The sequence below is a fragment of the Osmerus mordax genome, chromosome 19 (genome assembly GCF_038355195.1).
Source record: "Osmerus mordax isolate fOsmMor3 chromosome 19, fOsmMor3.pri, whole genome shotgun sequence".
Lineage (NCBI taxonomy): Eukaryota > Metazoa > Chordata > Actinopteri > Osmeriformes > Osmeridae > Osmerus > Osmerus mordax.
The window spans coordinates 13,039,621-13,063,105 of NC_090068.1; the positions used below are offsets into that span (position 1 = coordinate 13,039,621).

The window sequence follows — 23,485 nt, forward strand, 5'->3', positions numbered from 1 at the left end:
TCACAGAAGTGGAAGGAGAGAGAGAAAGCGAGGCAGTGGAGACAGGGAGATGAAAGAGAGATGTATCTATCTGAATGTGTCCACATGATGTAGGTTACATGCTGATTAACTCATAATGTGCATGAAAACATATTGCACTTAAATATTTAAGTTATTAGACAATTCCTGCATTATGTAAAACAGCCTCCCTCCCTCCCTCCCACTTCTCTCCCTCCTTCCCTCTCGTTCTCCCTCTATGCTTTCAACACTAACCCTCACTGTTGCCCCTTACCCCTATGGCATTAACCTTTGTTACCTAACCTTTACACAAGGATGCTTTCACTAAACCCACACTGACCCCATTCAAACACAGTGTAAGGCCAGTTCACCCTGCCCAAACAAACACCAACTAACACCCGCAGCCGTTAGGTTGTGTTGGTGAAGCGTGAGACGTGTGTTGGCGTTTGTAGGGGCAGTGGGTAAATCCCAGTTATCTGTGGAGAAGGACAGTGTCCGGACATCGTCCTTAAGGCCTCATTCCAGCCATGGTGGTTAACGCTGGGCCTCCAGGCTACACGGTAAAGACCACAGGTTGGTGACAGGTGAAAGTACAGTTCACCTGTTCAACCACAGTCCACCACAGTGCCCATCAAGGACTACAATCCAGTTAAAATGTGTTGTTCAGTGAACACACACACACAAACACACACACACTCATACACCCACACACAACCTCACCCCCCCACACATCCTCTCACCCCCACACCCCCACAAACAGAGACGTACGGCTGACATCAGAGCAGAGGAGCGGGCAGTGAGTGACGTGTCTGTATCATACACACCCAGCCCTCCTCCTTGGAGAGAAGCTAAACGACAAACAGCAAAACACCCACAAATAGGCTGGATAATAACGCCACTTCTCTGTTCAAAGGGAGCGCAGGATGACTGTGACTGCACTCCAACTGACAATAGAACACTTTACCCTTCTGCACCCTACACACACAAACAGATCTGACAAGCTACATTTTCCATTTTCAAACACCTTCATCCAAAGGGACATGCTAACAGTGTGTACAGACGGTCAGGGATCAGGAATGCTTGGTCCTGACAGTACCACGGTAACGCTTGGTCCTGACAGAACCATGGTAACGCTTGGTCCTGACAGTACCACGGTAACGCTTGGTCCTGACAGAACCACGGTAACGCTTGGTCCTGATAGAACCATGGTAACGCTTGGGGCTGGGGCAGGGACTGAGGCAGGAACTGGGACTGGGGCAGGGACTGGGGCAGGGGCTGGAGAAGGGCTGGGCAGGGGCTGGGCAGGAACTGGGGCTGGGGCAGGGACTGGGGCAGGGACTGGGGCAGGGGCTGGAGAAGGGCTGGGCAGGGGCTGGGCAGGGGCTGGGCAGGGGCTGGTGAAGGGCTGGGCAGGGACTGGGGCAGGGCCTGGGGCAGGGGCTGGGCAGGGGCTGGGCAGGGACTGGATAAGGGCTGGGCAGGGGCTGGGCAGGGGCTGGGCAGGGGCTGGGCAGGGGCTGGGCAGGGGCTGGGTAGGATGCCAGGGGCTCCAGGTCATCAGGGGACAACAGTAGAGCACTCATCAACACCACATCTTCCCCAGAGCCCTGTCCGACCACCAAACATCACATCTGTGAGGTCAGGCAGCAAGAGAGGAACAACATGGGCAGGCAGGGGCATGAGAGAAGGGCTGGACTGCTGCCAGAGGGCGAGAGACAGCTGAACACACTGAGACAGAAGAAAAGAGGGGAAGAAAAGGAGTGAGATAATAGACTTGGTGGGTGAGAGGAGGGAGGAGGAGGGAGGAGAGCAGAGCAAAGCGGGCGATAGTTTACAGCGGAACTTCACAGAGGACAGTCAGGGAACAAGCAGACCCAGAATGTGTCCACAACAAACACCTGGGGACACATTCTGGCACCGACTTGGCTGAACACCTACATGTGTGAATGTGTGTTAGAAAAGAGAGAGGGAGAGACAGAAAGAGAGGAGGGGAGAGAGACATAAAGGGAGAGAGAGTGTAAAAGAGAGAGGAAGGAAGAAAGGGTTTTAGAGCAGTAGTGAAAAAGCCCTCACTTGTGTGTGTGTTTCCTTTCATACACATTGCCACGACAACAACTATGTTCTGTTCCCTACGGAACAAGCAGAATCAGCCAGAGGGATGAAGGCAGAATACTGAGTTCCACTGGTGTGCACTGTTCCTCTGCTACAAGGAGCCAGACTGCTCTCCCCCTTTCAGGACACAGAAGAAAACACACACAGGCAGACAGACAGGCAGGCAGGCAGACATGCAGACAGGCAGACAGACAGGCAGACAGGCAGACAGGCAGACAGGCAGACAGGCAGACAGGCAGACAGACAGGCAGACAGACAGACAGGCAGACAGACAGACAGACAGACAGACAGACAGACAGGCAGACAGGCAGACAGACAGACAGGCAGGCAGGCAGACAGACAGACAGGCAGGCAGATTCTGGTTTCAGTTTCTGACCCAGCGACCTTCATATCAATCACCTGACTTCACAGTCCTAGGATGGGGATTTAGTGCTGACGTCCCTGGCGAGCAGGTAAACTTTATGGTTGTGCCCATGGCTGGACAGAGTTCAATGCCACGTTAGTCTGCTGATTCAGATCTCACTCAATACTGTCAACTAGCAGTAACACACACACACTGCACGCACACACACTACACACCCACACTTCCACTGTCCACCCACATTGCACACACACACACTGCACAGGCACACACACACACACTACACAGGCACACACACACAGGCACACACTAAACAGGCACGCAACTCTGCCACACCCACACACACTACACAGGCACACACACACAGGCACACACACTACACAGGCACACACACACACACTACACAGGCACACACACACACAGGCACACACACAGGCACACACACTACACAGGCACACACACACACTACACAGGCACACACACACACACAGGCACACACACACAGGCACACACACACACAGGCACACACACACAGGCACACACACAGGCACACACACAGGCAGGAATGTGGGTTGTGGTTAATCATACGGTGGGGTTCAAGTTCAGCTAGATTCCTGGGAACCCTGTATTTTAAAAGGTTGGGCTATGTCACCTAGGCAACGGCCCCTGACAACACACCTTGGTGATGAGTAACACAGCTTGCTGTGGATCAGATCACGAGTACTGGAGAAACGTCAATTATAGTGAACAAGTGATCCACACACTGTACTGACACACAGAACAGCTCACAAAACAAAAGCAAACAGCCACTGCTTGAACAAGGGGGATATCATAAAACTGTTGCCTTGCCAACTGTCACTCCATCATGTTGCTGTAGCCAGATCCAGGCCAAACAGGTACGCTCCCAGACTAATCAGAAACAGATTCCACTAAGTACTTGAGTAGCTGTTTGTTCTTGCAAATTAAACATGTAGGCTACACAAAAAGACTATTATTACTATAATAACACAATGGAAGTTTGTTTTTATTTCATTCATCGTTAAAAGAGACTTAAGGAGTATGTGAATCAATGTTAACTTGTTCTTCATCCCAAACTGGGAGTGAAAGCAGCTTAAGGTGTTAATAAATAAACACTGCCATCTAGTGGCATGTTGGGAGAACTGAATGTACAGATCCGTTACTACCGCCTCGACTATTATATCCTGACCTGACCCACCCAAACCCTCCCAAGAGAGTTTATACATCTCAGATAACCCAAGTCGAATTGTTTCTCTCTTCAGGTTCATTCTCTCTCAGTTGAATCCACCTAATCTCTCACAGTCTCCTTTCCTGTCGACCATCACAAGAACTTTACACTGTGCCAGGTCAACACAGACAGTTCCCTGGCTCTGACTACCTAAACACGATCAGAAACATGCACTTCTGATCCTTGGTGTCCGTCTGTGCTTTCTACGCCCACTCTTCGCATGTTGCTTTCGGATAAAAGCGTCCATACCTCATAGCTCCAGAGCAGGGGGCCATAGCGGTCCGTACTGCCCACCTCCAGCCGTCCTCTGGCTGGGCTGGGTCTCCTGGCGAGGGGGGCTGGCTGGTCCCACAGCCCCAGGGAGGTCAGGTCCTGGGTCAGACAAGACTGGCCGGCTTGGCGGTGCCGGTGGGACAGGGGGGAGCAGGCCGCAGGGGGCCCCAGACGAGAGGGGGAGGGGCCCGGACCACCTCTGTTTGCCCCCAGGGCACGGCTGGAGCTCTCGCTGCGCCTGCCTGCCGGAGGAGCCTCAATCCTGGGGAGAGAGAGGAGAGGCCTCCCCCTGTCTGGCTCCAGCGCTGGGAGGCAGCCCAGGTGTCTGGAGGTGTGGTACCTGGAGGAGGAGAGTCCCTGGGAAGGGAAGCCCACAGGGGGCTCGTAGGAAGGGTAGGGCCCCAGCAGGATGGGGCCTGGGTTGCATCGCAGGCTGGACGAGATGCGGGACATGCTGGGGGGCTCAGTGGAGTGAAGCGGAACACCTGTAGGAGAGCAAGGGTTAGGGTTCAGTCCAATCGGCTATATCAGGAAAAACACACACACACACACAAACAGAACAGTCACCAGATGCTCTAGTACAGTCTGCTATCCATGTCCATATACAGGACTAGTCTCTAACGCCTCAAACTACGGATGTAGAGACTGAGAACTACAGTGGCAGCTGATGTTGCTAATGTACACATCAAACACAGCTCAAACACATTGTAGCCTAGTCTGCGGTTGCTATAAACACACTGACCTGCTGCTAGACAAGAAAGTGACAACAGCAGTCTGTCGTTGCAATAATAATTCCTCTCGTCACGTGAGGAAAGGGCGAACACCCGGTCGGATTTACCGGCGTTAGATTTACTTAAGCCAGGTACATCGTGATAAAGACGCTAAATCTGTCTCTAACCCTCTGCACACGTCTTCTGGAACCGCTAAAACTCACACCTAGACTGCACTTCCCGCTTAGCTGTTGCTGTTGTTGTTCAGGTCTTAAAATAGATTTAAGTTACAGACGACTTTGTATACTGTTGAGAACGTGGATGCGGTTAAAGTAACGATATCCTACCTGTCTCAGTTCCTCACGTGTCGCTCGTTCCGTCCACCCAGCGGTTGTCTTGGTGACAGGACACAGGTGAGCCCCCCCCCCCCTTTTTTTTTTCAAGCTCCCCAGACTGCATCGTACAATTTGGTAACGCGCTGAAAGTGTCCAGAGACAACCCATTACTGATGTGACACTACTTGATTTAACAATAACAGAAGTTTCGCGGCCAAGGCAGTGAAATAGACAAAGGAAGTATGAATTTGCTTATGGTGCATTTTTTCAATAAAACAATAGTTTGATACATAGTTTTGGGTTTGGATTACTTTTAAATGAATTCGAGGGAGACAGGAAGGGCAGTGAACTGCAGTTCAACTATTGTCATGCAAACTAATCACGTGCGCTATTCAAAGTAATAAAAAAAAATGCGTATACTTCGACATATTATGAGAACTGTTCAGTTTATTTCCGTGCTTTTCTGACATATGACAGTAACTCTCAAATGAAATGAATACTCAGATGTTGCTATGGGTCACTTATACGATCCAAAGAGCTTATATCAAATGCATCACATACAGTATCATATAAAAAGAATCATATCAATTCAAACTGTACATTTTGTACATAGTGAAAATGTAACAAGATGTCCCCAAACAACTCCCAATGGAATAGCGCACACTTTTTGCTGACATGCAAACCTTGCTCTCGTCAGGGTTAGAGGCAGAGACAGGGACAGGGTTAGAAGCAGGGGCATGGTTAGAGGCAGGGGAAAAGAGGCAAGGGTTAGAGGCAGGGAAGAGATCGGGGTAGGGTTAGAGGGAGGGGCAGGGTAGAGGCAGGGTAGAGTCAGGGGCAGGTTAGAGGCAGGGGCAGGGTAGAGGCAGGGTAGAGGCAGGGGCAGGTTAGAGGGAGGGGCAGGGTAGAGGCAGGGTAGAGGCAGGGGCAGGTTAGAGAAAGGGGCAGGGTAGAGGCAGGGGCAGGTTAGAGGCAGGGGCAGGGTAAAGGCAGGGGCAGGTTAGAGGCAGGGGCAGGGTAGAGGCAGGGGCAGGTTAGAGGTAGGGGCAGGGTAGAGGCAGGGGCAGGTTAGAGGCAGGGGCAGGGTAGAGGCAGGGTCAGGGTAGAGGCAGGGGCAGGGTAGAGGCAGGGTAGAGTCAGGGGCAGGTTAGAGGCAGGGGCAGGGTAGAGGCAGGGGCAGGGTAGAGGCAGGGGCAGGGTAGAGGCAGGGCCATACCACAACTGAAGCTCTGTCCATGATGTGCAATAGAACCAAGATCAATTAAAAACTGTATTCACCTGTTATTCAGGATAATTAAGAAATAAGTACAAAATAAAAAGCACTTTGGTATGGGCACTAGAAAGAATGGCAATCAAAATGAATTGGCTTGGTAACATCTGAATGACTTTCTGTTATGCACATCTTAGATATACAAATTCTGAGATTACAAAAAATATGTGGTGAATGTAATACCAACAAACCATCCACTTACACACAGGGTGAGATAGGAAGATTGTGGTCAATTCACAACCGTCTCTGACATCACACATAAATAAGAATTTCATACAGAAGATCAGGATTTCCTCTAAGGCCAAAGCAGGACAAGCTAAACCTTTCTAAACATGCTCTGCATCTAGAATCATTCCTACAGTCGTTTTGTGGAGTATACCATTGCTCATCTGGATGGCTACATTCTACGTGAGTAAAAATGTCTTCAGAAGGATTCCCCCCGTATGATCCAGGGGGGGCTGTTAGGCCTGGGCACTGCTTACTGCACGTGCTCAGAGCTGCGGCTGGCCTCTTCACAAAGTGAGAGGAAGAGTAGGAAGTGAGAGGGACCAGGAAGTGAGAAGAAACAGGAAGTGAGATAGAAGAAGGGTGCAGGAAGTAAGAGGGAGTACGAAGAGATCGTGTCGTCAGCTTGTACTCCACATCTCTCTCCTCCTGTTGCATCTCTGTTTCCACGGCTACCTGCCCCCTGGGGCTAACAGAGGAGGCGTGGGAGGGCTGTCAGCACGGACAGCCCCAAGCCCAGGGCCAAGCACCACACCTGGGGATGCCGAACACCACTGGAGCCCACTGCTGTGGAGGCAGAGGACCAACTTCAGTCACACAGACATATAGGATGTGGTTTTATACATCTACATATATGTATGTACTGTATATATACAGAATATTTGTTGTTGTATATCTTGTTAAGGGTATTGAAAGATACCCGTGTGACGTACTTGTGACAGAAGCCTGTACACACAAACACCCTCTGTTGTAATGGTATCTTTGCTCTAAGGAGGTCAGGAGGTAATGTCTCCATCTCTCCTTACAGCAGCAAGATGTGAGGGTGTAAACACAGGAGAGGAGATGCAGGAGGAACAAACGGGTGTCTTGTATCGGTTTACAGAGCTGTGGAACACCAGGAGCTGGGTGTGTGGGCGTGTGTGTATTTGACATGCTGTGTGTGTGTGTATTTACATTTTACATTTACATTACATTTAGTAATTTAGCAGACGCTCTTATCCAGAGCGACTTACAGTAAGTACAGGGACATTCCCCCAAGGCAAGTAGGGTGAAGTGCCTTGCCCAAGGACACAACGTCATTTTGCACGGCCGGGAATCAAACTGGCAACCTTCAGATTTCCAGCCCGATTCCCTAACCACTCAGCCACCTGACTTTGACATGTATGTCTGTAGTTGACGTGCATGTCTGTAGTTGACGTGTGTGTCTGTAGTTGACGTGTGTGTCTGTAGTTGACATGTGTGTCTGTAGTCGTGTGTGTCTGTAGTTGACGTGTGTGTCTGTAGTTGACGTGTGTGTCTATAGTTGACGTGTGTGTCTGTAGTTGACGTGTGTGTCTGTAGTTGACGTGTGTGTCTATAGTTGACGTGTGTGTCTCACCTCGACAGGTCGTGCCATCTCTCTGCAGCATCCCAGTCACACAGCTGCACACGGGCCCCGCTCCCTTACTGCTGCAGATCTGCTCACACCCTCCGTTACCCTCCTCGCACCAGTCAGACTCTGACACACACACACACGTCAGAACACACGCATGTGCATGTCAGAACACACAAGCAGACATCAGAACACGCACGTACATATATACACTAATACACACACACTAACACCTCAGCATGTGTTTACCTCTCCTCCTGATGGGGCCCACAGACAGGATGTGCTCCTTGTGTTCACTGTCCTCTGAGTACATTCTCCTGTTGTGTGGACAGTTCTGTAGACACACACACAGTCATATAGATACACAATCCAAGATGCATTAGGGTAATAGAGTATATGGTTAATACGGTAACACTAACAATGTAGTATCAGCGAGAGAGGTGACAGTAGTATCAGCGAGAGAGGTGACAGTAGTATCAGCGAGAGAGGTGACAGTAGTATCAGCGAGAGAGGTGACAGTAGTATCAGCGAGAGAGGTGACAGTAGTATCAGCGAGAGAGGTGACAGTAGTATCAGCGAGAGAGGTGACAGTAGTATCAGCGAGAGAGGTGACAGTAGTATCAGCGAGAGAGGTGACAGTAGTATCAGCGAGAGAGGTGACAGTAGTATCAGCGAGAGAGGTGACAGTAGTATCAGCGAGAGAGGTGACAGTAGTATCAGCGAGAGAGGTGACAGTAGTATCAGCGAGAGAGGTGACAGTAGTATCAGCGAGAGAGGTGACAGTAGTATCAGCGAGAGAGGTGACAGTAGTATCAGCGAGAGAGGTGACAGTAGTATCAGCGAGAGAGGTGACAGTAGTATCAGCGAGAGAGGTGACAGTAGTATCAGCGAGAGAGGTGACAGTAGGTGCTCACCACTTTGCAGGCGTTGGTCTCGGAGTCGCACAGAGATACGTCGCAGTGCAGGTGCACCTCGTCGTAGTCGCCGATGAACTTGAAGACGGTAACGTGGAAGCGGCAGGTGAGAGAGACGCCGTTCTCTGCCATGCCGATGGTGTTGTCCTTGATGTTGGGACACCTTTACGACAGGAGAACTCTGTTCAAGTTGCAGGAAGACCTCCAGGTTCCTAACCTCCTACCATCCCAACCTCCTACCTTCCAACCTACCCTCTCTCTATGATGATGTATCTCAGCCGGTCACTGCTGTAGCGAGACGGCGTGGCCCAGCACATATTGACAATGAGGATGAGCTGGTTCTCGTCCGCCCCCTCCACAAAAACGCCCACGAACAGGATGTCCCTGGTGCTCAGAACTACCTCCCCCTCCCGGTACGGCTGCCGGTAGGTGGAGTTCTTGTACAGCGCCATCTTGGTGATGAAGTTGCCCTCCTGGGTGGGCAGGGTGAGGTTGATCACACTGCAGACGGGGAGACAGATGAGGAGATTATTGATAATGTGAGTCTGTTGGCTGAGCGGTGAGGGAATCGGGCTATTAATCCGAAGGTTGTCAGTTCGATTCCCGGTCATGCCAACTGACGTTGTGTCCTTGGGCTAGGCACTTCACCCTACTTGCCTCGGGGGGAATGTCCCTGTACTTACTGTAAGTCGCTCTGGATAAGAGCGTCTGCTAAATGACTAAATGTAAATGTATTTAGTTATATTATTTAGAATATTGGTCAAATGAGGTACTGGTACTGGCTTCTGGCGAAAACGGAAAATCGTGAATCGTGAAATTATTTTACGTGCCGGGATCGTAGTGGTCGTGTGACCCAAGTGGTCATGTGATCCATCCTGTCAGGTGACCTGAGTGGTCATGTGGTGCGACCCACCTGAGCATGGGCTTGAGCACGGTCTCCAGGGAGATCTTGAGGTCCAGTTCGTAGGCGCAGGAGAACTCAACGTTGATGGTCTTGTCCCTGGTGATGACGTTGCCTGTGTTGTTGACGCTCTCAATCCACACAGTGTTCTTGTACAGTATATGAGTGCCGTTTGACTGTGGGAAACAGAACAGGTGTTCAGAGGGAACTCTACCCCTGTTGGAGCTCTGCTCCCCCCCCTCCGCCCTGGACAATGAAGCCCAACTAACCCCCTCCTAACCTGGACAATTGAACCACAGTGTCCCTTGGTGTTGTTGATGTGGAAGGAGATGAAGTCTTCTCCCTCGATGCCGGGGCAGTGCTGGTCGTTGATGCGGACGTCTTCACGCTCGAAGCCCAGCTGGAACAGCTTGCACTTGGAGATGGACACCTGCATCTGGGCGTGCTTACATGTCACCTCAGCCTGTAGGATGTCATCCTCTCCTGATGGGTCAGGGGTCAGAGGTTAGGGTCATGGGGTTGAGGTTAGGTGGTTGGGGGTTAGGGTCATGGGGATGAGGTTAGGTGGTGGGGGGTTAGGGTCATGGGATGAAGTTAGGGTTATGGGGTTGAGGGTAGGGTTTCAGGTTATGGAATGTAGGGTTACATTAGAGCCATACCCACCCCCTGGGTTGCTAGGCAGCTCAGGGCAGCCACACAGATCTCCTCCGTTCTCCTGCTCGCAGGTGTTGTTGGTGCAGATCTCTCCTGCGCAGGGGTCATAGATCCATTCTGCTAAAGACACGTCCACACACCATGTTAGCTGTCTCTGCCTTCCCATTGACCACCCCTGCATGTGTGTTACCCACGCTTAACCTGTTTACACGTCGCAACCTGCTCGGCTGAACCACCCCTCCCAAGTTGGGAGCCTGTCTTTACAGCATGCCCTGCTTCTCTCTACCCTCCTCTCTGCCTCTCAGTGCTAGTGTCTTACATCAGGGAGTCAGGTGGCTGAGCGGTTAGGGAATCAGGCTAGTAATCAGAAGGTTGCCGGTTCGATTCCCGGCTGTACTAAATGACGTTGTGTCCTTGGGCAAGGCACTTCACCCTATTTGCCTCGGGGGGAATGTCCCTGTACTTACTGTAAGTCGCTCTGGATAAGAGCGTCTGCTAAATGACTAAATGTAAATGTAAATGTACATGCCTGTGACCTGCCCCAATCTTCTCCATTCTAGTGCCTTCTCTGCCCCCCCCGCCCATGTGATCTGCCCCCCCCCCTTACAGCAGTTCTCCTGGGTGATCCACTTGGTGGTGAGTGTTCCCAGGGAGCGGCAGGCTTCTGCGTAGGCCGCCAGCGAGCCGCACACCTGGGCCTTGCGGTGGTTGTAGCAGCCGTCCAGGTAGCAGGACTGGTAGAAGGGCCTGGGGTCCAGCAGGCCGTGGCAGGGCTGGAAGAAGCCCTTGGCCTGGGTAAGCTTCTGGCAGCCGTCCTCCCCCTGCAGGCCCAGCACGGCCGTGTTCTCACAGGACTGGGCCAGAGCCACGTACTGGGTCTCATCACAGCTGTGGACGGGAGGGGATGGGGGAGGAAGGGAGAGGAGGGGAGGGGAGGAGGGGAAGAGGGGGGGAGGAGAAGAGAGGAGGAGGAGAATATGGGGGATGAGAGGAAGACGGAGGTGAGGAAGGTGAAGGTGAAGAAGAGGATAGAAAAGACATGCAATCCCATCGTTATAGTATCCTGTAATACTGTAAAACACTTGTTGCCCTTCTAAAATGACTGCACCCCCATCTGTACAGTATACCTGCAAAGCTCTAGATGCCCCCTCCTCTCTGCCCCCCTCACCTGTTCTGCATGCCGTTGGTCTTCCAGCTCTGCGCCAGCTCCAGCGCGCTGATGGCAGGCTTGCCCCTGGAGGTGATGAAGTCATCGCTGGGGTCCCCGTTGAAGTTGCCACACAGCCCACACACCTTGTTGTGCAAGCGCGGGCCCATGGTGATGCTCAAGGTGTTGAAGCGATTGTAGCGCACCTGGGAGCACACAGACAACAAGAGAGAGAGGAAGCAGGAAGTTGCGGAGAGGAAACAGGAAGTTAGAGGAGAGCCGGAAATTAGAGGTAAAGGAAGCAGGAAGTCAGAGGTAGGGGAAACAGGAAGTGAGAGAGAGGGAGCAGGAAGTGAGACTGTAAATAAAGTGAACCGTGATGTGTTGAACCCAGGAGCTCACCTGTATGTCAAGGGGCGTGTCGATGACCAGGAAGCCCTCCGACGTGGACACGCGTGTCATCAGCCCAGTGACGAAGGGCACGGTCACCGGAGTCCCGTTCACCTGGGGGAGGATGGGCAGGTGAGGGGGGGGGAGAGGAGAGGGGGTGTTCAGGCACAGGTGAGGTGGAGGGAGGGCAGGTGAAGTGGGAGTTTGAGGATCTGTTTGTGGACAGGTGAGGGTGACAGGTGAGGTGAAGGAAGAGGCTATTTCCTCACCTTGACAGTGCTGCCAGAGATCAGTATGTTCTCCTCGTTGATGTACAGGTAAGCGTGGGAGATGGTGGTCAGGTTAGGCGTGCTCCACTTGTCGAAGTTGGCGATGAGCTGGAAGGAGAGATCTGGCAGCTTGTGGCAGTTGGTGGACAGGACGAATGAGCAGGAGGCGGGCAGGCGCAGGGACGCCCCGTCGAAGGTCCTGAACACCCCTCCCCCAGACGCCACGCAGTGCTGGGAGCGCCGAGGGAAGCAGCCTCTCACCCCGTACCTCAGAGTACACTCCTCCTCCGCTTTGCAGCGCCGCGGGTCACACTGGACCAGGTTACGGCCAATGCACTGACAGCGTTTGGTGCAGTCACTGTTCCAGAACAGCTGCTTCGACTGGGGTTGGGGTTAAAAGGGGTCAGGGTTAGGGTTAAGAGGGTTAGGGTTAGGGTTAAGAGGGTCAGGGTTAGGGTTAGGGTCAGGTCATAGTTAGGTTCAAGGGTCAGGGGTCAGGCTCACCTCAAAGTACTTCCCGTCGGTGTAGCAGCCACAGTTCTGGGGCAGGATGCAGCTCTTGCCGTTGAGGACGAAGCCGGGGTCACATTGGCAGCCCTCCACGCAGTCCGGGCTGCAGTCCCTCTGGCCGCGGGCAGGGGCACACTGGGGCTGGCACACCGGCACACAGCTGGAGTAGTGGCTGTTAGCCGGGCAGGACAGGACTGGACAGAGGACCAATCACTCAATCAATCGATATTTATCTATAGAGCACGTTTAAAACAACCATGGTTGACCAAAGTGCTTTACAGGAGGTGAAATAATTATAGCAGGAAGATAAGGCATATCCTGTATAGATAATGTAGATAGAAGTACAGCAATGACAGGATAAAACAGCTCCCAATGCTTAAGGAATATTAAAGGAAAAGAGCCAAAAGCCAAAGAGAACATAAACATGTTTAGAGCAGACTGCTCATGTGACAGCAACAGAAGGACACCTGGAGCAGGTGCTCATCTGGGCCTGAATCTAAATCAATCAGCTGCTCACCACAGGGCGTGTCCATCCTCCAGCCAACCACGAGCAGCCCCTGGGTGTGACAGGTGCTGGCGTACACCTGCAGCCAGTTGCAGATGGTGTCCTGTGCTCCCTGGTCCAGACACGTGTCCTGCAGGCAGCTCTGGTAGAAGAACGCTGGCGCCACCTTGCTGTGGCAGCGGGCGAACACGCCCCCGCGGTCCACGATCAGGCCGCACAGCCTCACGGCCTCCGGCTCCACGAACACGTACAGCCCGTCGCCCATGTGGAAGCGCATGCCCACCTCGTTCCCGTCGGAGTTGCCGTCGGCGACCAGGAGCGGGCCGTCTCCGGGGAGCCCCCTCTCGACCACGCCGCAGCGGGGACACGAGTCACCGCAGCCCACTTGGCAGAAGGAGTCCCTCTCGGCCCAGGCCATGCCCCAGTCGCTGGTGCTCAGCACGGGCGCGGAGAGGGGGAGGCCCTGGCACAGGCCACAGGTGCTGTTGTAGAGGCTGCGGGGCAGCGTGAGCAGGAGGAGGGTGTTCCAGTCAAAGGCCACCGTCAGCCCGAAGTCTGTCTTCAGCACCAGCTGCATGCCCAGGGAGAAGATGTTGATCTTGCCCGCTCCCAGCTTCACGGGCATGTGCAGACGCTCTTTGTTCACCTGGGGAAGGCAAGATGTCCATGTAAAGGGCGGTCTTGTGTAGTTACTGATATGTGTGTGTGTGTGTGTGTGGTAAGGTATATGATTGTTTATGTGTGCTTGTGTGTGTGTGTGTGTGTGTGCATGGGTGTTAGGGCATATGTGTGTGTGCATATGTGTGTGTGCTTGGGTGTGTGTGGTAAGGTATATGATTGTTTATGTGTGCTTGTGTGTGTGTGTGTGTGTGTGTGTGTGTGTGTGTGTGTGTGCGTGTGCGTGTGTGTTAGGGCATATGTGTGTGTGCTTGGGTGTGTGTGTGTGTGTTAGGCCACATGTGTGTATGTGTGTGTGAGGTATGTAGGCTGTGTGTGGACAGGCTGGAGGTAGCTAGTTTCTGGCCCTCTTCAGATCTTTGGGTTGGTTTGTGAAGCCATTCCAAAATGTCACTCAGGTTAAACTTTCTTCTGAGCCCAATCCAGTCTGATAAAAGATGCCGATTGAAATAAGATCCACCTTAAGCCAATCAAAGAGGAATCCGGTCTTTGCTCTGTTATTCTATCGGCTTGATTAGAAATAACTCCCTCCTCACACATTCAACAGCCTTGACCTTCACAAGTCATCAGTCGTACCTTTTCCATGGAGGGAAAAGTACTTATTGAAATGAAAAGGTGCCCGAACACATGTTGGAATGTTTCTAATACATTCTCTGATGAAAAGTGAGCGTGTTCTCTCTGCTTCTCCTTAGTTCCCCCTATTTGACCAATTTCTTCTCCTAAATTAACTATTTCTTCTCCTAAACAATTTCTTCTCCCACACAAATGATTTCTTCTCCTAAATGAAAACCATTTCACAGCCTGGCTCCGCCCCATTCCCCTGCCCTCTTCCCACCACACCACACTCACCGTAACTGTGTGTTTGTAGCTCCGAGACACCTCGATCTCAAAGTCGTACACGTCCAGGACGAACCCCCTCACCCAGATGGCCTGGCCAGTGTCTCTCTGCTCGTTGCGGGCCATGAGTTTGAACTCAGGAAAGAAGCTGGAGGTCCCAGCCCTAAACTGGTCCCCGTCCTCCTCCGCCTGCCCCTCCCTACCCCCGCAGGACGTAGTAGCCAGCCTCAGAGTGCAGGAGCTCTGCAGCTCGAAGGGCACCCCGCCGAACGGCAGGAAGTGGCTGTAACCGGCAGCAACGCAGATAGCCTCGGTGCGGGGCTGGCAGAAGTAGAGGCCGTCCATCTCCTGGCAGAAGTCCTCGGGCGCGCAGGAAGCCAGCATGCAGTATACGCTGTTGTCCGAACCGTTGCAGAAGCATCGCTCCTGGCACTCCCAGTCTGTCCAGAAGGTCTGGTTGGTTTCCAGCTGGTGTCCCTGACTGACACAGCCGCAGTCGCTCCTGGCCACGCAGAGGCCGTCCCTCAGAGCGAAGCCCTCCTCGCACTGGCAGCCCTCCTGGCAGGGCAGCGGGCAGGGCTCCTCCGCCGGCAGGTCCAGGTTGGTGCAGGTCAGGGGGCACGCGTGAGTGCACTCGTCAAAGTGGCTGTTCTCTGGGCAGGGGAGGGCTGGAGGGAGACGAAGGGAGAGAGAGAGAGGAGAGGGGAGGGGGGAGAAAAGTGGAGAAAAATAAGTTAAAAATGACTGCTATGAGTCCTTAAAAACAAGGTTTTTATAGAAATGTTCCAGCCTAATCTGAGTGAATGCCCATGTCTCCTAGCACATGCATGCCTCCTCCCTCCTAGCCCTGAGGTGTCATATCTACTCACGGCAGTTGGTGGCGCTCCTCCAGGGTGCGAGGCCCACCTGAGCGTCCTGGCAGGCGGAGGCGTATGCCTGCAGCGAGGAGCAGAGGGCAGAGCGGTTGCCCTCCCTCACGCACATGTTGTACAGGCAGTTCCTGAAGAACGGGGAGGGGTTGACCGCCGCGTGGCACACCAGGAAGGAGCTGTTCCCCGGGTCGTTGATGTTGCCGCACATCCAGGGGCTCTGGTACAGCCTGAGGTCGGTGCACATGCGGTACAGGTCGTCGCAGTCGCCGTTGCAGGTGAGGTCGTCCGCGATGGCGCGCCAGCCGTCGGTGAAGAGCTCGACGGACTCGGCCAGGCGTCCGTTGGGAAGGCGCAGGTCGTCGCTGGCGTTGCCGTTGAATACGCCGCACAGGCCGCAGGTGGAGTTGAAGAAGAGCGTGGACAGGCTGATGTTGAGGAAGCCTTGGCGCGTGTAGCGCACGCGGAGCAGGCCGCTGGATTCCACCACCGTGGCGTTGCCGTGGGCGCGGTAGATCATCAGGGTGTCCAGGGGGTGGATGTAGGGCAGGAGAACAGGCTCTCCGTTCAGCTGGGAGGAGGCGACATGCAACACTCTCATTCAGAATGAAGGAATTGTTGATATTATTGATATACTTTTTTGGATACTCATTTGAAGTTGAGTACCCCCCCCCCCTCCCCCAGGCCCCCCCCTCCCCCAGGCCCCCCCCCTCCCCCAGGCCCCCTCCTGGCCCCCAGACCCCCCCCCTCCCCCAGGCCCCCTCCTGGCCCCCAGACCCCCCCCCTCCCCCAGGCCCCCCCCCTCCCCCAGACCCCCCCCTCCCCCAGGCCCCCCCCTCCCCCAGGCCCCCCCCTCCCCCAGGCCCCCCCCCTCCCCCAGACCCCCCCCTCCCCCAGGCCCCCTCCTGGCCTCCACCCCCGGCTACTTCACACAACTGACCACCGACCTTCACAATGTCGAAGTCGGACCCTCCGATCTGGGCCTCCAGGTTGGCGACTCGTACCACCACGGGTCTCAGCCAGGCCGGCCCCTTGTTGGCCAGCCGCCGACCCATCTTCACCTCCACCGACGACACGTTGGGCGGCATCGCGCCGCAGCTCCTCAGCAGGTAGTAGGAGTTCTCGTCCTGGAAGGGCAGGGAGACCCCGTCGAAGGAGGCCACCACCAGGCTCTGGCCCAGCGAGCACGAGCCCTCCCTGCGGGGGTAGCAGCCCAACAGGCCCAGCTCGGCGCCGCACACCTCCCCTTCCCGGCACGAGTCGTTGAAGCAGGCGATCTCCCCGGCCGGCCCGCACACGCAGCGCAGGGAGCACTCCCCGGCCTCGCCGTCCGGCCCCGCCCAGAAGGTGGCGTTCAGGTGGTGGTAGATGCCGTCTCGCTCGCAGCCGCACTCGTCGCGGCGCACGCAGCGGCTGCCGCTCAGAACGTGGTCCGGGTCGCACTGGCAGCCCTCCGTGCAGGGGTGGGCGCAGTACAGGTGGGCCGTGAGGTCCGAGCAGGAGGCGGGACAAGCGCTGGTGCACACCTGGTATTGGCTGGATGCTGGGCATGTCAGAGCTGGTGACCAATCAGGACGGGAGACGGGAGGTTAGGTGAAAAAGGGGAGGGCCTTGTTGTGGTGTGGGATGTCATAGAATACAGAAGTATTCTATGAAGTAATGCTTTAAGGTGGGTTAGGGTTAAGGGATATTCAGGAGAAGGGTTAAGTTAAGGTTAGGGTAAGTCAAGGTTAAGGTAAGAGCAACAGAATACTGTGTAAGTAAAGAAGTACATTAAGGTTGAGTAGGTTATATTATTTAGGGTTTGAGTAAGTTAAGGTTAGGGTTAGACCTGGCGACCCCACGACTCACCACAGAAGGTGCGCGACCTCCAGGGTCGTATGGTGACCCCAAGGGCCTGGCAGGCCAGAGCGTAGGCCTGGATGGCCTGACACAGCGTGGTGATGTTATCCCTGTTGCTGCACATGTCGTACACGCAGCTGTACACGAACGCCGTGGGGTCCACCACCGCCCTGCAGTCCCGGAACGGCCCGTCCGTCTTGTTGATGAGGCCGCAGTAGTCCGAGCGGAAGTAGAATGCCTCGGTGGCTGGTTCGCATAGGCTGCAGTTCTGGGCGCAGCCGTCCGTGCAGCGCCAGTCTGTGTCCTCCGCCCTCCAGCTGCCACCCAGCTCCACCACGCTCTCTGCCAGCGTGCCGTCCGGAAGCACGGGGTCGTCGGCGGGGTCGTCGTTGTAGTTGCCGCACAGACCACAGGTGTTGTTAAAGTAGGAGCTGGGGAGGGAGATGGAGGCGTAGTGCTGCCCGTCGTACGTCACCAGGAGACCAAAGTCCGTTTCCAAGGCTACGGCCACGCCGGATTGGTACACCTTCACGGCGCCGAGCTGGAGCTGGACAGGCAGGGTCTTTATCAGCCCGTCCACCTGAACACAGAGAATACAGTTATCACTCTGTGCACCTGAACACAGAGAATACAGTTATCACTCTGTCCACCTGAACACAGAGAATACAGTTATCACTCTGTCCACCTGAACACAGAGAATACAGTTATCACTCTGTCCACCTGAACACAGAGAATACAGTTATCACTCTGTGCACCTGAACACAGAGAATACAGTTATCACTCTGTCCACCTGAACACAGAGAATACAGTTATCACTCTGTGCACCTGAACACAGAGAATACAGTTATCACTCTGTCCACCTGAACACAGAGAATACAGTTATCACTCCGTCCACCTGAACACAGAGAATACAGTTATCACTCTGTCCACCTGAACACAGAGAATACAGTTATCACTCTGTCCACCTGAACACAGAGAATACAGTTATCACTCTGTGCACCTGAACACAGAGAATACAGTTATCACTCTGTGCACAGAGAATACAGTTATCACTCTGTGCACCTGAACACAGAATACAGTTATCACTCTGTCCACCTGAACACAGAGAATACAGTTATCACTCTGTCCACCTGAACACAGAGAATACAGTTATCACTCTGTCCACCTGAACATGCACTGTTCACACATCGCTTTGGATTAAAGCGTCTGATTAAAGTATACAGTACATGCACGTGTACGTTGTCATGGCGATCACTCGTGACGGCCCCGCCCCCTCGGCAGCAGCCCCGCCCTCCTCACCTGCACGGTCCCCGGGGATCCCTTGGGCAGGGTGACGCGGTGCCCGTACACCTCCACCGTCACGTCGCGGAGCCAGGACACGGTGGCCATGCCGCGGTTCTCGTTCTTGGCCTCCACGCTGAAGAAGGGCAGGCCGGCCACCTCCCAGCACGGCCGGGCCAGCAGGTAGGAGCACGTGCCCTGGAAGTGGTACAGGAAGCCGTCGAAGGTGTGGTAGTGCGGGTCCCCGAACACCACGCAGGTGCTGGTGCGGGTGGGCTGGCAGTAGAAGGCGCCCTCCTGCTGCTCGCACGTCTCCAGCTGCCCGCAGGGGGCCTCCTGGCACGAGACACGGTTGTCCAGGTCCAGGCAGCGGCAGCGTTGGGAGCACTGGTCCGACAGCCAGAAGATCTCCCCTCGACGGTAGTAGCGCCCTGGGAAGAGGGAGCTACGGCATGAGCTCCGTACCGGGACTAGGGATGAGGATGTTATTAAGTCTGATAACAGCTCGAGTCATTTCAAGAAGCTCAGGTCAGCTGATACCGTTAAAGCTGCAGCCATTGGCCGGATCGATCAGGTCGGTGTCCACCCTGAAGAGCCAGCGCCCAGGCATGTTGACGTTGGTGGTCTGCTCCATGTTCACCACGTCGTTGGACCGCGAGCCCGGCAGGTTGAAGAAATGTCCGATATCGCCTCCGTTAAAGCCTGACTGGAGAGGGTGGAGGGGAAGGAAACAGGGGGTCAGGAAATCGGCACACCACATTAGTGTCCCTCGTCCCCCGTCCTGCACCCCCGGTGCAGGGTGACCCTACCTGTGCTGTCGTGCCCCCCAGCCCTGTAAGCGGGTCCCCCCCGCTGGCTGTGCCCGTGCTCCAGTTGATCTCCCCGTAGTTGAACATGGAGAAGAACGCCGCCCCGTCTGAGATCAGCGCCGTCTGGAACGTGTTCACCTGCGCACAGGAGGCACCGCACAACATCACATCACACAGGAGGCACCGCACAACATCACATCACACAGGAAGCACCGCACAACATCACATCACACAGGAGGCACCGCACAACATCACATCACACAGGAAGCACCGCACAACATCACATCACACAGGAGGCACCGCACAACATCACATCACACAGGAAGCACCGCACAACATCACACATGTACAGATAAAAAATGAATTGCTGATGTGGGAGGGGGGGTGGGAGGGAAGGGAGGGGAGGGGAGGAGAGGAGAAGAAAAGAGAGGAGAGGGGGGGAGAGGAGAGGATAGGATAGAAGAGGAGGGGATAGGAGAGGAGAGGAGAGGAGGGGAGAGGAGAGGAGAGGAGAGGAGAGGAGAGGAGAGGAGAGGAGAGGAGAGGAGAGGAGAGGAGAGGAGAGGAGAGGAGAGGAGAGGAGAGGGGAGAGGATAGGATAGGATAGGAGAGGAGTAAGCATTTTACCGGTGTGGTCTGGCTGCCTCCGTAGAACGTGACCTGGTGCCAGGTAGTAATAAAGACCCAGGTGGCGGTGAACGTGGGAAGGTTCTGGAAGTATTTCCGGACATCTTGCGTGACCCTCTCCAGCAGATGCGGCTCAGTGGACTCCCGGTAGAAGATGTCTCCACGGATACCGTTGTGCACGTCTGCCCAGAGTGGAGCGATGAAGGAGCGGCTGTCGCTGAGAGGGAAGGCCTCGGGGGTGAACTGGCTCACCTGCACGTTGAACGAGATCACGCCGTTGTTGTTGACCTGAGGGGAAGAAAAGTTGCTGTTAAACACAACGGAAATACACTCCAGAGGGTCGACAGGCTGAGAGCTTTGCAGTTCAGTTCCTCTTCATTTATTTCCCTCAGAAAATGTGGTTGCAGTGTGTAGGCATATAACATTTAAAAAATCTATCCCATACAACCACAAACCCCATACATTCCAGCTAACACACCCCTAACTACAACCCTACCTATCTACAAGGTGGATGATCTCTGGAAGAAACTCATTAATAAAGTTACAAGATAAAGCCGGTGATGAAGAGAGGAGAATGAGGACGAGTGCTTACGTAGATGGACCGGTAGGGGACGTTGAAGAAGACAAACGGCATGAGTAGAACTATTTCAGTTGAACTGCCGTCGTCCATCTTAGGGGTTTCCAGGTCCCTGTGGGCTGGTCCGTAAGGGTAGAGGATGTCCTGAGAACTGGCTAGAGGAGGAGGGGTGAAGGAGGGGGAGAGGAAGGAGGAGAGGAGGAAGGAGAGGAGGAGAGGAGAAGAGGAAGGAGAGGAGGAGAGGAGGGAGGAGAGGAGGAGAGGAGGGAGGAGAGAAGGGAGGAGAGGAGGAGGAGAGGAGGAGGGGAGAAGGAAGGGGAGAGGAAGGAGGAGAGGAGGAGAGGAGGAAGGGAAGGAAAAGATGAGAAGAGGAGGAGAGGAGGAGAGGAGGAGAGGAGAGGAGGAGAGGAGAGAAGGAGGGGGAGAGTAAGGAGCAGAAGAGGAGAGGAGGAAGGAGAAGAGGAGAAGAGGAGGAGGGGACGGGAGGAGAGGAGGAGAGGAGGAAGGGAAGGAGAAGAAGAGGAGGAAGAAGAGGAGGAGGAGGGGAGAAGGAGAGGAGGAAGCAGAGGGGGAGAGGAGGAGGGAGAGAGGAGAGAGGAGAGGAGGAAGGAGAGGGGGAGAGGAGAGGAGAGGAGGAAGGAGAGGGGGAGAGGAGGAGAAGAGGAGGGAGAGAGGAGAGGAGGAAGGAGACGGGGAGAGGAGGAGGAGAGGAGGGAGAGAGGAGGAAGGATAGCAGGAGTCAGTGAAGCGAACCCCAGCCCTAACTCTAGCCCACACACACCTAGAGGGTGGGGGATCATCAGGTCACCTGATACATTATTAACTGAGATTTCAGAGAGGATCAGATAAGATCAATGCTATGTTTGTTTTAGCGGAGGGAAGAATAAGAGGTATTGACTGGAAGGGCGCTCAGATATCACAGGAATGGAGGGCTTTGCCTCAGACTGAGGGGAGATTACTCTCTCATGTCTGTGTATTGGAGAAACACTGTAACTGTAATCACTGCAGCGAGTGTAGACTGGGACCAGAAGAAACTTGCTTACCTCCTTTCTGAACAACAACAGCAAGGAGGTGGAGCAGAATGACTGGAGTGACTGGCCTCAGCATCCTGGGGGGAGAAACATGGGGATGGAGCATCACTGGAGATCCTGTTGTGCCACTCGGGAAGAGGAGGCACTCACAAAATCGAGGATGCACTTCAGATGTCACATGTGGCTGAACTGTATATCATTTTGAGATGTTATCATTGCATTGTAGCTCTGTACTCTGCCTGGTAGCTGAGATTAAGACAAACGTTATTGTCCTTAACTTCATTGAGGGTGAAAGGCTGTGTGAGGCTGAACGAGGCCAAGTGTAAATGCCAAAGGGTCAAAGTGAGTCACGGCCAGTTTCTCATAAAACGGCGCAGACAAGAGCAGCGCTCCAGCGGGCCAGCGCTCCAGAGGGCCTTACGACATGTAACTGCTTTAAGATCCGTCTCCCAGTTGTCCCCCAGGACCCCCCGGCCCCAACCCTCGCCCCGGCACTGTTAGACGAGCCCTGAAAAGACCCCATTATGCCGTTAGGAACAATGTGTGAGGATCACATTCGCCTTGCGACTCCCGTGTGAGTCCACCATGGAAGGGTCCTCCTGGTGCCAGGGTCCCCCCGCCCCCCGCCCCCCGCCCCCCGCCCCCCTTCACCCTCAGAGACCCAGCCTGCCTGGGACCTCATTACCACCTCTGTTTAAGAGCCCCGTTGCCCAGGAGGGGGCGGACGGTCCTTGTGGCACCAAGGGGGGGGGGGGGGGCATTAACAGCGGGACGCTAATGGCTTTAATCGAGCAAGTGAGGGTGCCAGGACCCCCGGGAGGCTGACTGTCTTGGATAGCTGCCCGTGGCTGAGCCTGAACATAAAGCCAAGTGGATAGATTGGATGGCAGATGTGGATCAGGGTGATGTGCTGTGGTTAGACTCTCCTCATCCTCTCTGCCTCCTCTGCGGCTGATGTTTCAGTTCTGCTGTTAGGTGGAATGTTAATCCACTGGTGATTTGCATACGGAATAAAGCATTCCAAATCCAGTTTACCTGGGATGAGATTATTTCATTTAAAAAACAGTTCTTTTTAACAAGACACATATCTGAAATGCTTCGCAGAAACGTCACGTCAATCCAGTATTTCTCTCTCAAATCTTCACGTCCTTTAAGTAGTTTGATGACCTAATGAGCTGGGGTTAGGTCTGCAGATTATCATGCTGCAGTCATCAACCAGGCAGCACAGATTAGCAGCAATGCTCAGATTAGCACTACAGCTGGTGTGACTGCTTCAGATTAGCAGCAATGCTGGTGTGACTGTTTCATATTAACACTACAGCTGGTGTGACTGCTTCAGATTAGCACTACAGCTGGTGTGACTGTTTCAGATTGGCACTACAGTTGGTGTGACTGTTTCAGATTAGCACCAACGCTGTAGCCACATTTTATCTGACAGGCATTGAGCCAGGCGTGTTGCAGAGCCATTTAGATAAACGCCATTGTCTAACACAAAGACCCCTGGCTAACAGACCCTCTCCAGAGACATCGATGACCAAGACAGCCCTACAAAACACAGGAATGTCTTCATCTGGCAGACGCTCTAAACTGACGCACAGGAGCGGATTTAAACCTGTGATCTCCATCTGTAGTCAGATACCCTGAACTAAACCCATCCTAATGATCTTCATCATAGCTGTACACATCCCCACATAAAACAAAGGGCAGGCTATCAACCAACACTTACAGTAGGTAACACATATG

The 23,485-nt window shown here is 54.0% G+C and overlaps 1 protein-coding gene across 1 annotated transcript; it reads right to left on the minus strand.

Moving 5' to 3' along the window:
• Positions 1–1,067: 1,067 nt before the first annotated feature.
• Positions 1,068–22,168, minus strand: tecta (tectorin alpha). Its single transcript, XM_067256780.1, has 26 exons — positions 22,164–22,168; positions 21,755–21,819; positions 20,727–20,866; positions 20,135–20,422; positions 19,508–19,645; positions 19,239–19,404; positions 18,717–19,129; positions 17,427–17,997; positions 16,523–17,133; positions 15,576–16,146; positions 14,719–15,374; positions 13,204–13,837; positions 12,681–12,880; positions 12,177–12,557; positions 11,920–12,021; positions 11,539–11,723; positions 10,978–11,258; positions 10,380–10,490; positions 9,997–10,199; positions 9,729–9,892; positions 9,068–9,316; positions 8,816–8,978; positions 8,151–8,235; positions 7,908–8,027; positions 3,966–4,474; positions 1,068–1,604 (listed from the first exon to the last, which is right to left on the minus strand). The coding sequence occupies exons 1-26, from the start codon at positions 22,166–22,168 to the stop codon at positions 1,068–1,070; spliced, it is 7,548 nt and encodes a 2,515-aa protein (XP_067112881.1).
• Positions 22,169–23,485: the final 1,317 nt, after the last annotated feature.

Bases quoted from the DNA above. Each gene is read 5' to 3' on its own strand.
- tecta (XM_067256780.1), bottom strand. The intron at 8,979-9,067 runs GTAGGTTGGAAG...CCTGTCGTAAAG, and splicing joins TACATCATCATAGAGAGAGG to GTGTCCCAACATCAAGGACA. The intron at 1,605-3,965 runs GTATGGACGCTT...GTGGTCGGACAG, and splicing joins CCCTGCTCTGGAGCTATGAG to GGCTCTGGGGAAGATGTGGT.